Source organism: Melopsittacus undulatus, chromosome 3 (genome assembly GCF_012275295.1).
Source record: "Melopsittacus undulatus isolate bMelUnd1 chromosome 3, bMelUnd1.mat.Z, whole genome shotgun sequence".
Classification (NCBI taxonomy): domain Eukaryota; kingdom Metazoa; phylum Chordata; class Aves; order Psittaciformes; family Psittaculidae; genus Melopsittacus; species Melopsittacus undulatus.
This window is the reverse complement of record NC_047529.1, coordinates 14,619,036-14,631,440: the sequence shown is the minus strand read 5'-3', so window position 1 is coordinate 14,631,440 and position 12,405 is coordinate 14,619,036. Positions and strand designations below refer to the sequence as shown.

Genomic DNA, 12,405 nt, shown 5'->3' with positions numbered 1-12,405 from the left:
CATCTGGCATCAGATGTTTTCAGAATCTTTGATCTGTGGTCAAATTTCTGTGCATTAACAAACATCAGTAGAATCAATAGGAAGGAGACAGCAGTTGTCACCTGTGGGCAGTGTTTGGCCCATTTCTTGGTTAAATCTCTGTTAATACCACCTCTCATTTTTCATGGGCTCACGGCAGTTACCTCAATTCAGCTGATGTGCCATAACTTGTGAAACTGGTCAGGCTGTCATTAGTCCAAGCCTGGTGAACAAGTAATGGATTAGCGTGATAAGAGCCTAGTTCCTGTGTGGGTCCCTGTGAAAAGGACTACACAGCTTCTCACCCAACCGCATGTGAAGAGAGGAGGAGATTCCTCTTCACTGTGCCAACAAAAACCTTGGGAACCCACTGAGCCACAATGAAAGTATCCAGATTGCACTTTCAGTAAATAACAGATAGAACTAAGATTAGCCCTGTGCACAGGAACAATCAACCCATGCATTATCCCAGCTGAGTGATTAGTTGGCTAAGCAGTTGTGCACTTACGTAGTCTCTTTCTCAATGTGATTAACTTTGCTGGACCCACCATTCCTCCGGGGTGTTCCACAAAGTTCCCAGTGTCTGAGCAAAAACCTTTTATGAATCATTTTTTAATCCGCGTCCCCTAGTCCTAGGATACTGCACTACTTCAAAGAGCTTTCCAGTTTCCACCTCACCCTCTTTCTGTGGTATGTTTCCAAACTCTAGCACCACTTTAGGTAGCGTTCTTTGAGGCTTTTAAAGAAATAGTTTAACAAAATGCCTCTTGCTGCAAATGGATGTCATAGAATCACAGACCTGATACTATTTTTTAGTTGTGCTAAATGTTTCTAGGTAGCAGCTCTCGAAGGTTTCTCTGAGGTTTAGGGTTCCCTTGTGCTAGCTGTGACCAAGTGTCAAAAGTGGGACAAGCCTTGTTTGAAGAGTTAAAAAGCTGTTTGTTCCAGCATTGAGCTGTAGACACAGCTGTCAACCAGATGCAAATGATTTTGAGTTGCTAATGATACAGTAAGCACACTGACTCTTTTCTTCTCCTAAGTGAGATTTGAGCCTCTATCCATTTGTGCAGTGGAGAATACTTTAATGCCAAGCGTTCTAGCAAGTCTAGCGTTTATTCATAATTACAGAGGATTATTGCAGAGACAGAAATTAATTCTGTGAGATTTACTTGTTTATCAAGGATCTCCGTTTAATATCACTTAAGCTGAAAGTAATTACTAGTGTGTAGTCTCATCTGTAATGGTTATTCAGCAACACAGGTGTGCTGTTTCAGGTACTGACCCACCTTCCCACTCACATAATGATATTGTGGTGTTTCTTTTCTATGAACACATTGCTAACAGAGTCCCCTCTGCAGCTCCTTCCTAGAAGTGATAGAATCACAGAATAGTTTGGGTTGGAGGGACCTTAAAGGTTATGCAGCTCCACCCCCCTGCCACAGGCAGGGACACCTTCCACTACAGCAGGTCGATCAAAGCCCCATCCAACCTGGCCTTGAACACTTAGTCCTCCCACTCTATATGTTATGCTCCAGCCTTTCCTTCTAGACAGCTACCAAGGGATTAGGTCTTCAGCACTTCACATGCCTCCTATCTACGGCAGGAGCAGTGTGACACCATTTTTCATGCTTGAATGTTCCTCAAGTACAGGCTTTTGGTGGAGGTGGAAGTGGCAGCTAATGTATGGCTTGGGCAGGTGTAGGTTGCGGGCCAATGGCAGCAGAATGGTGAAGTGGTCAGAGTGCCCCTCAGGGATGCCAAACATTGACTTGGATGGCTGATGAAGGCCATGCTCAGTCAATTGTGTCTTAGTCAGTTGAGCTAGGAGTCTCATATGAATGTTATGCAAGATGATCTACCTCACTGCAGCCTACAGGCTCAGGCAGACCTAGCCTGACCAGTGCACAGAGTTGTAAAGTAGAACAGAGAACCAAGATAAAAATCTCTTCCCCCTCAGGCTGTGTTAGGAATAGTTATTCTTCAGTTTAGATGAATTCTTGGAGCTCAAGGGCATAACAACCACTCTTCTTGTAATATGAATGTCCTAAGTAATGAAATCTATGTAAAATGAGATTCCTGAAAACAATAGGAGTGATGTCCCAAAATACAGGGCTTTGCAAAGGGACTCCAGCAGAGGAAACAGGTTTTGCTGCAGTCTGAACGTATATAGAGAGCAGTGAGTCTGTTCTTGAGGTGATGAGCATGTGTGAAAAGATGCAGCAGAACTTGCAGAAAAGCAGCAGAAAGGCAAAGTGGTGGCTGAGAAAGGACTAGAAAGAGCACTTGTGGGCCTGCAGGTTGACTGGAATGCTGTGAGCCAACAAACCATCCTTTCCATTAAAGTTCTGCTGTGCTGAGGAAAACCACGCTTGTCAAAAATTTCTTTGTGAACAAACAAGATTACATCAAAGGAATACCTGATGTCATCATCAAAGCAATGTGTGAGACTAGTCACTGGCTACTCTTTGAATCAAAGTTAATCTGCACAATGCCAAGTTAAATTTTGTAGAATTTAAGAGGTAAGGAAAAAAACATAAAGTTTTTCCTGGCTCTTGGGCCTGGTAAAATCTCCTCTGAGCTGGACCTCACTCTGTATTTGCTTTTTGGTCCAAAGAGGTGAAAACACTCCTGTTCTTACCAGGCCAGGCTGGATGGGGCTTCGAGGAACTTAGTGGAAGGTGTCCCTGCCTGTGGCAGGGGACTGGAAATAGATGAGCCTTAAGGTCCCTTACAACCCAAACCATTCCATGATTCTATGTTCATCCTAACAGGGTGCCCATGTTATAGCTGAAATATTGTCATTTAAATGGCAGAGTTGTCATCTGTTTCTTTATTGGCCTTTTGAGAGGAGTCATTAGCTACATGCTCCCTTCCACAGTACCAAAACTGTGCTGCTGTGAATTCACAGTAGAGAACTTATCCTTGCTTAGCCAAAATAAGGTGAAACATGGGGAGTGTAAAAAGCTACAGTCAATTCCCAATTCTACAGGGAGCAGAGACAAAGGGAGTCCTAAGAGAGCTAACACAAAACATATACTTCAGGCTATAAGACTATAATTATATAATTTCAAAGGTATTTACCTTTGAAAAAAATAATTCTATTTCTATAGAGCAATTGGGCAAGGGTTTGGCTTGGACAGAGCTGGTGCTTCGCATCACAGGGGAGAAGAACTATAACACTGCACCACAGCTAGGTAGTGCCCCAAAATGGCAGGATGGTGTTAATTTGAAATCTGGGTTATAATTGAGACTTGATTTGTTTGGATTTTTCTAATGGATTTTTTTTTTGCTGCTGTTCAGAAAGGCATGAGCTTGTATTATAAAAACTGAATGACACACAAGAGCCTCAGTGACAAACATCGCCATGGCACAAAGGAGATAGGACAGAGATCCCCAAATATGTTCTCTGAGAGGTTATTTGATTTAGATGGAATCCTGTGGGAAAAGCTTCAGAGTCACTGAGCAATGAAATTAAGAATAGCAATGATCAGATGTGTAGTCTAGGGAGTGGTGAGGTGATAGAGAAGAGATACAGACAGCGGTTGAATTACAAATTGCCTGGAAGGGGTTATCAAAACCCGTCAGTAGAATTATAGCTGTGACTTTTGGTGCTGCTGCATGTACATGTGCAATTTATCATACGAATGATTTCTGGTAGGACTGCTTTGTTTTCTACCTGAATTGTCCAGATAGCTTTTTGTTTATATAGAAACAAAGCAGAGAGCAGTGAGGATGGATTTGTCTCTTTGGGCACACAGCAATATTGAAAAGGTGAAGTGAAAGATTTTTATCTAGAGCATAGAATCAAGTTAGCAAATTTTCCCTGGGACTCTGATCCACCTAAAAAGACCAGGAGGAGCAATTCTTTCAGTCCAAGCATGTACAGTTCTGCTGGAAGGCATCTGGTGTTTGTGCTGCTTGTTGCCAATAAATCAAAAGATTTGCCTCCCACTTTATCATGAATAATGAATTCTGATTCTAGCCTAGTGCTGGAACCTCGCCAAGATTGTGTCCCTGTGCCTCAAGAAAGAGCCCTGCTACTTCTCATGACAACAGCTCAGGCAAAATGCAGGCTCCTTCTCCCCCACTGCCCAGCCAGCTCGGGCTTCTGGAAGCCAACACTTAATTCAGTTAGATAATTTATGGACGTAGGCTGGCTCTAAAAACAGTTGCATATTGTACTGGAGTGTTTACCCAATGAGAAAATAATTACTTTCAGTAATTGTTCTGTCAGCAGCCTGGGCCCGGTTTCTGACAAAAAGGGGCTTGCTTGCGTGAGAAGGGCATGGTGTTTCACTGTCCTTCTGAATCCTAATGCTTGTCTCCTGCTTATTCATGTTTCTGAATAGCCAGCCCAGTACTTTTTGCCTATTAGGCTTGTGGGAACTCACAACATTCCATAAGGGAAGAAAGTGGGGTGAGAAACACTGAGCTCGGCACTGGGAGCAAGAGACCTGCCATTCTTCTCTTGGCTCTGATGCCCCTTTCCTTTGCAGCCTTCAGAAGCTCACTGATTACTGATCACTGATCACACTGCTTACATCTTCTTGACCTTGAAGTGAGATTATGATGGTGATATGCTGCAGGGGGATGCTCTGACACCATAAGCAAAGACAGTAGAATACAGTAGTAGAAGTTAATGTCATAGAAACATTGAATCATAGAACCATAGAATGGTATGGGTTGGAAGGGACCTTAAAGTTAATCTGGTTCCAATCCCCTGCCATGGGCAGGGACACCTTCCACTAGATCAGGTTTCTCCAAGCCCCGTCCAACCTGGCCTTGAACACTGCCAGGGATGGGGCAGCCACAGCTTCCATGGCCAACCTGTGCCAGGGCCTCAGCACCTTCACAGGGAACAACTTCTGCCTAAGAGCTCATCTCAACCTCCCACTCTTTCAGTTTAAAGCCATTCCCCCTCATCCTATACCTACAGGCCCTCTTCAAAAGCCCCTCTCCAGCTTTCCTGTTGGCCCCTTTAGGCACTGGGAGTTGCTCTAAGGTTTCCCCAGATCCTTTTCTTCTCCAAAATCTTAATTTTCTCATAAATCTTAATTTACAACCACAAGACCAGGTCTGCATTGTATCTAAAGATAATAGAATCATTTAGGCTGGAAAAGATTTTTTAAGATTATTGGGTCCAACCGCAAACCTAACACTGCCAGCTCCACCAAGATGATCAGTTCATTCCCTGTAATTTTGGACTGGATTTTCTCTCTTGACTGTTAGTGACGTGTTTATAAACAGATTGCAGTTAGCCTTAATTTCCTATTTGAAATAATACCTGATTTGTGTTTATGGCTCTTGATCTGGGTCTCAGACAAGTGTGTACCAAACATGTCCTGGTGTTGGCCACTTATGAGAACATATGTATTATGTGGTGTGACACTGTTTCTTTATAGGATAAATGTTGCTTTCAGAGTCTGTTTTCACCCTTTATATTCATGATTTTTTTATTCATACTGTGCTTTTTAGCATGTCTTCCAGGAGCCCAGAGATGCTGGTGATGGAGCTGGGAGATGCCCCCAGAGATTGCACAGAGTTTCTGCTTTAAATTCCCTAATTGTCTATTGCAGAATTTGAATATGGAAAGGGAATGAACTCCTTCAGAGCACATGTGTCTATGAACCTGCCTGAGTTCTTGGCAAACTTCCTCACTGGATGGATTTTACTCTTGATACAGGAAAAACATGGCAGCTGGGCATATTCCAGTACTTCACCTAATTTTCACTCTGGAATATTCCTGTTCTGACAGTTTATTGTATTGACTGTAGTACTAGCTGCATCTAAATTTATAAATACATACACATGCACATATACGAGAAGAATTTGGCTATAAAAACCATGAGTAAGTAACTTGTTGGAGGGGCAGTCCCCCAGCCTTATTTATGTTACATGGGCCAAAACCTCTCAAATTCATTCAGCTAAACTTGCCTTTCTGTGAATTTCCCTAAGCTGATGTAACACATGACATGGATTTAGCTAAAATCCGTAAGTCTCAGGCTAAGGGCAGGTTTATGAATGCTAGAAAATTATCATAACTTAAAAAATAGCAAGTTAGTGCCCTCCTCTGAGCCACAATACCAGAGTTTGCACTCTTGGTCTGCCCCAGGTGCAAGATAAAATGTATTTGTCTTACACCATGCCTTTTCAGGTGGACATATCAAAAGGCATTTTCTTTTTCTCAACCCCAGGGAACCAACTCCATAGCACTCATTAATAGTGTTCTGTTCTACTCTACAGGAGAAAGAAAGGAGGAGGAAAGACCCCAGACCTTAGCCGGCAGGCAGCTGAGAGAAAAATGAGGCCAGGTCGTGGATCTAATAAGCTCCAGAAGACAAAATCACTGGTAAGTATTGCCAGCTTGCAATTACACCAACGGGGGCCCAGTGTCAGACACACCCAGGGACAGTTTATCTCAGAGCTTTTACTTTACTTAAGTGACTGTGAAGCTTTGCTTCTGCTGTCATTAAGCTGCCTCTACTTAAGGGAGATACCTGGCCAGGAGCAGACACAGAGCTATGTCTGGCTGCTCCGAGGGCCATCTGTCATTGCAGCCTAGACATAGTCCGTCTGCCTCTGGTGGGAAAAGGACAGCTACTGCACGCAGAGAGTGACCTTGTTATCTGCTCCTCCCTCGCTTTGCTTACTGCACAGTGTCCTCACAGCCTGTTGCCATGTTTTACAAAGCACTGGATCAATTCTCATATGAGACTTGCATATCTTCCCAAAGCTTCTCTTCTTTGCTGTCAACTTTTGATCATTGCAGTTTGATGCTCATTTATTCTCTCTTCATTGCACTGAGCCTGAGCAAGCAGCCCCAAGGTCTTACTACTGAGGCTTCATTGTGCTCATTGCTAGTAAAATAGGGCATCCTCACATGAAAGAGTCTAGGGAAGTCAGGCTTCCAGAAAGCATCATGGGTCTGAGCTTTTGTAGATACAGCAACAAATAACTGGCAGAAGGACGTGCTCACAAGCGTATCAGGGGTTTTGCAGACCTCGAAGCGTGTTTCCTAAGTGATGAAAGCCAGGGAACACATATGAGTTGAGCTAAAGAAGGTTTACATAAAAGAGAGGCATTGTCTCCTGAGACTGGGAGCCATTCTCCTGACCCAAATACAGCCTGTTTGCAAGGAAATAGTTTCAGACAGTGTTAAAGAACAGAAAATATTCAGCCTGTGTCTTACAATTTCCATTCTCCAATAGCTTCCTCTGTAGCCCTTAGATCAGAGCGCCCTTACATGGCTTCATTCCACCACAGCTTCCCATTTCAAACTGAAAGCTGTTTTATTGTCAGTCCAGAACTGAAAGAATCTTAGTTCAGGTCAAAAAAAAAGAAGTGAACTGGATATTCTTTCCCCAGATTTTAGGAAAGTTATGTGTTCTTCAAAGTTTCTTAACCTGCAACCCCCAGTCAGGAAGGTGCAAACACCTGGTCTGACTCCCACCATGAAGTCCAAGTCATACTGCACAACATCAGTGGAGGTTTGAACAGTGTTTATGTGTGTGCCACCTCCTGTTGGCTGCTCACAGTTTAAAAGGGACATTATTCCTGTAGCAAATAGTCACCAGAAAGCATTTAGGTGAAACAAAATGATCACAGACAGATGTCTGGGAGAGCACTCAGAGTTAGTGGGTACCAAATTCACAGAATAATCATAGAATGGTTTGGGTTGGAAAGGGCCTCAAAGCTCATCCAGTTCCAACACCCCTGCCATGGGCAGGGACACCTTCCACTAGACCAGGTTGTTCAAAGCCCCTTCCAGCCTGGCCTTGAACACTGCCAGGGATAGGGCAGCCATAGCTTCTCTGGGCACCCTGTGCCAGGGCCTCACCACCCTCACAGGGAACACAGGGAACAACTTCTGCCTAAGAACTCATCTCAGTCTCCCCTCTGTCAGGTTAAAGCCATTCCCCCTTGTCTGGTCCCTACAGGCCCTTGCCAAAAGCCCCTCTCCAGATTTCTTGTCAGCCCCTTTAGGCACTGGAAGCTGCTCTAAGGTCTCCCTGGAGCCTTCTCTTCTCCAGGTTGAACAAGCCCAGCTCTCTCAGCCTGTCTTCATAATTCTGACCCCACAAAACGTCCTTGTGAAGAGCCACTACCTGCTGCCAAGGTCTGACAGGTCACCATCCTCTATAGGTCCCTCCTAGGCAGTTACCCAGCCTAATCCAGGGGTGACTCTCCTTGGGTTACACCTTGGTGACTGACAACCCAGAACAAAGATCCATGCCTTTGTGCTATGCAGTCTTGGTAGGACTGGCTTCTCTTTGTGTTATAAATCCAGCGTAGCCTGTCTTGGTGTGCCACTCTTTCCTAGACCTTTACATTAAAAACAGGCTTAGTCTGAGGTTTGTCCAAATGTCAGTAGCAGAGCTGTGTGTCTTATTCTCTGGTGTATAAGCCCGCTGTTACACTGGCCATTACTGACTACAGTGCTACATGACAACAAAGGTTAGTTATGGCAGGCTGATGCATAGAGAAAGACTATATACAACTCACTAGGAATAATCCAAAATTCATTTCCATTTATTATTAGGGTAGCATTGAGAAACATTGTTGAAATGAAGACATACAAAAAGACTCTTATTTAATAAAGTGCAAATAAAGAGGCTTAATGCTCTAATCTTTTAGTAAAACCTTAGAAGAAGAATAGACTATGATGAAAGAACAAGTGCCCCAAGCAAGCAAACACCAAGTCAAATTAAAAGGAAGCTCTTAAATAGATCAATGATCCAAGTGCAGAAAGTAGGTGAGAATGACGTATATTACAGCCAACAATGAAGATGTGAAAAGGGCTATTATATGGAGCTCCAAGCTCAGGAGGCTGCACAGCACCAGAATAAACACATAATTAAGGTGATGACCTGAGTCCTGGAATTACATGAACTGGCTCCACATTTGCATGTGGTGAATCAGTTCTCCTCCTAGGAAACTTGTGAGGTTTTGGAGTTTATTAGTAATCATGGAAACAGTAGCATACAATGTGACCAGGCTCACACTTCATTTAGAATAAATTAAAGTAAATTAGCTAAATTACAATAACTAGTACATTACAATAAGTTGTCTCTGAAGGAAGGACCATATTCTTTCTTATGAATGTACATACAACCCCCATGTCCCTACAGTGGGAAGGGAATACTTGCTCTACATTTATCCAGGGAAATGCCTTATTTTAAGGATGCAGAATAATAGCATAACAGAATGGTTCGGGTTAGAAGGGACCTTAAAGATAATCTGGATCAAACACCTTGACACAGGCAGGGACACCTTCCACTTAGACCAGATTGCTCCAAGCCCTGTCCAACCTGGCCTTCAACACTGCCAGGGATGGGGCAGCCACAGCTTCTCTGGGCACCCTGTGCCAGGGCCTCACCACCCTCACAGGGAAGAGCTTCTGCCTAAGAGCTCATCTCTATCTGGCCCTAGGAGGTTAAAGCCATTCGCATTGTCCTGTCCCTACAGGCCCTTGTCAGAAGTCATCGCCCCTCCTGTTCACTCTGACATGGAGCAGCATTGCCCTGTTTTGATTTCTGAGCTCTGGCCCATTGCAGGCGTCACTGTGGCCACACCAGTGTCCTTTGTGCAAGTCTCTGAGGACTGCCACTGAGGAGTCTTTTGCAGCTTATCATAAAAATTGGCAGCCTCATGTCCAAATGTCAGAATTTGCAGATACTTTATTAGGATGGTACAATTTGATTGATACTTTTGACAGCTTTGCAAATGACTGCCATGTCAGCAATTAGGGGCTGGTTTTTCCTTTCAGGCTGTCTGCATATTTCTGTTCCAGAGCCTGCTCCACCCTCCCAGCTGTTCCTGAATTACTGACTTATTTTTAGTACTTGATAAATACCATCTATTTGACAGGATCAGTCATTCTTGCCTTCCTGCCTATAACCTAAAGTAATAAGATTGAAGCATTTGAAGTCTGGAATAATTTTCCTATGACATATTGACAGGGAATTGATGTTTTTGAGTATGAATCACATTTATGCACTGTGTAGATCTAGCTCACATGAAGATCCAGTACTCTCAGCAGCGAGACATTGTTCTCTCCAGTGTATATTTATATCTGCACACCTTATTTTGAATTGTATTTATTCACACAAGAAAACCTGTTGAACTTCATGGGACTATTCCTAAGACTGAAAATAGCTCAATATGATGCTTGCATATTCAAATTCATATGTGTCACTCGAATTTTAAAAATGTAGCCTGGCTTTAATAGTTTATGCCTCTCTGTCCCTGTGAGCTCTAAAACAGAGCCAACAGCATACAACCCAAAAAGCCCAACATGGCCTGGCAGTATGTGCTTGCAGCCCAGAAACCAACCATGTGCTGGGCTGCATCACCAGCAGCGTGACCAGCAGGTTGAGGGAGGGGATTCTCCCCGTCTGCTCCACTCTGGTGAGACATCCCCCTGCAATTACGTGGTTTTATGATTCTACGAAAAGCAAACAACAGTCAAATGTGTGCTGCAGCTACTACCACTTCTATGGTGGTGTGCTTTTCTTACTAGGACAAAAAACCTGCAGCTGCTTTTATCACACCATCTCTGTCACAAAATAAATATTGCCAAGAACCTGGACCACTTTGGGCAATTGTATATTCTCTGGCCTTTCTTTAGATTGATATTCAGCAGTCACTGGATTGCTTATTTATAACTGATCAATTAGGCATCAAGCACCATCTATGTGCCATTGCTGCCAACTCAAATAATGGGAGGGAGAAACAGACAGTCAGGAGTTGCAGAACAGCATTGGCTTTTCTGCATAACCATTTTACTATGGACACTAATCTCACATAAGGCTATCTGCCCACATTGCTTTTTAATGAGTTGCTGTGTAAATGTTTGGGTTTGTTAATGTCTGTTCACTATTCTCACCAAATAATTTGCATCAGTCAAAAAAAAAAAAAAAGCCAAAGCAGTTGGTGTGCAGAACCTGTGCTTTGTGGAATATTTGGGAGCTTTTGCAAGTAATAAACAATCACTGTGTTGGTAATATTTTTTGCTTAACTTTTATACTGTTTAGTAAAGTGCTTATTGAATAGTGTGTAATAATAAACTTCCTCCTTTACACTGCAAGACTTCAAACAGTGAGACTGGGATCAGTCACAGCCATATGCACGGGGGAGAATTTGTGCATTAACATACGAATTGATGTGAAGAATCAATTACTGTGCATTTGGCTTTACCATCAGCAATTTCTAATTGGGTCCTTTTGTCCTTAAGGGAAACTTGTATCAAAGCACAGGTCACTGCAAATAATGCAGATTATGCTTGTATCATTTGGGTATCTAATTTAGAAATATAATTTTGGGAAATAATTTAGGAATATAATGTGTAGAATGTATATAGAATAAATATAACATGTATATAGAATGTGTAGAATTTATAGAAGTTCTTATGGGGCTCTAATGTTTTCAGTCCCTCTGAAGCAGTTGGGATGATATGACACTTATTGCCTTCTCTTTCTAGCTATCACTTCCTGCAGATCTTGAGACTGTTCCAAGACCACCAGTTTATCACTGCCAGGCTGCCCCCCAGACAGCCAGGAACCTGTCCTCCAAAGCAGCAGCAAAGACCCTGGCCCAGAGTTCCCAGTGGAATGCTGCGGTACAACAAGCACCTCTTGAAGCTCCAGTGCCAAAGCCACGGCAAGGAGGAAAGACAGACCTTACAAGAATTAACACCACATCTCCATGCCAGGATGATGCCCTGTGCAATACAGTGAAGCTATTATAGAGATTGACAGTATCTAAATTTAATGCACAAAGGGAAGGAAATGGTGCTGGCAGTATGTTTCTGTAGGCAGAGGCCATCATTCTAGATGGTGGGGATCCAGATGACAATGATCTGCTGCATCAAAGACAACATATGGCCAAACACGTCACATCTAGCACTTGCTAGATTCACCTGTCTGTCAGGACTGTCATCTTCGTACTGGCATGGGTTTAACTCACTAACACTCAATGGCAGAGCAAGAGATCTTAGATCAGAAGTGACAGTGGGCTCAGTCCAAAGTCCAGGGACTCTGCCAAGGCCTGGACAGATGCCAGGAGCTGGTGTAGTTGGGTTGGAATCAGAGCATTCAGCAAATTGCAACAAAAAGCAAACAACTCCAGGGAGACAACAGCTGAGAAATCAGCTGATCTGTGAATGCTTTCCTAAAATAAGGAGGCAGACTGACACAATCAAATAAGATTTTAGGTCATTTCAGTCTAGGGTTGGCTTGAGTAGTTATTCATGATGAGCACACCTCTTGTACACCCAGCATCTCCTAAAAGTCCTCAACATCTGCAGCCTGCTGGGCAAGTCCTTTGGTACCTTTCAGAAGCCCACAACATTGGTGTAGTTTTTGGTGAAAGTCCCAGTAGTTCACAAGT

General features: G+C 43.3%; 1 protein-coding gene across 1 annotated transcript in view; it reads left to right on the top strand.

Annotated features, from left to right (window-relative positions):
• The window catches only part of FBXO16 (F-box protein 16), a 29,456-nt gene extending 17,357 nt beyond the window's left edge, over positions 1–12,099 (top strand). The window contains exons 6-7 of the mRNA XM_013128362.3: positions 6,262–6,367; positions 11,498–12,099. Of these exons, the coding sequence (XP_012983816.1) occupies positions 6,262–6,367; positions 11,498–11,764 (373 nt within the window). The 3' untranslated portion in view covers positions 11,765–12,099. The remainder of the gene's footprint in view (positions 1–6,261; positions 6,368–11,497) is intronic.
• The last annotated feature ends 306 nt before the right edge of the window (positions 12,100–12,405 follow it).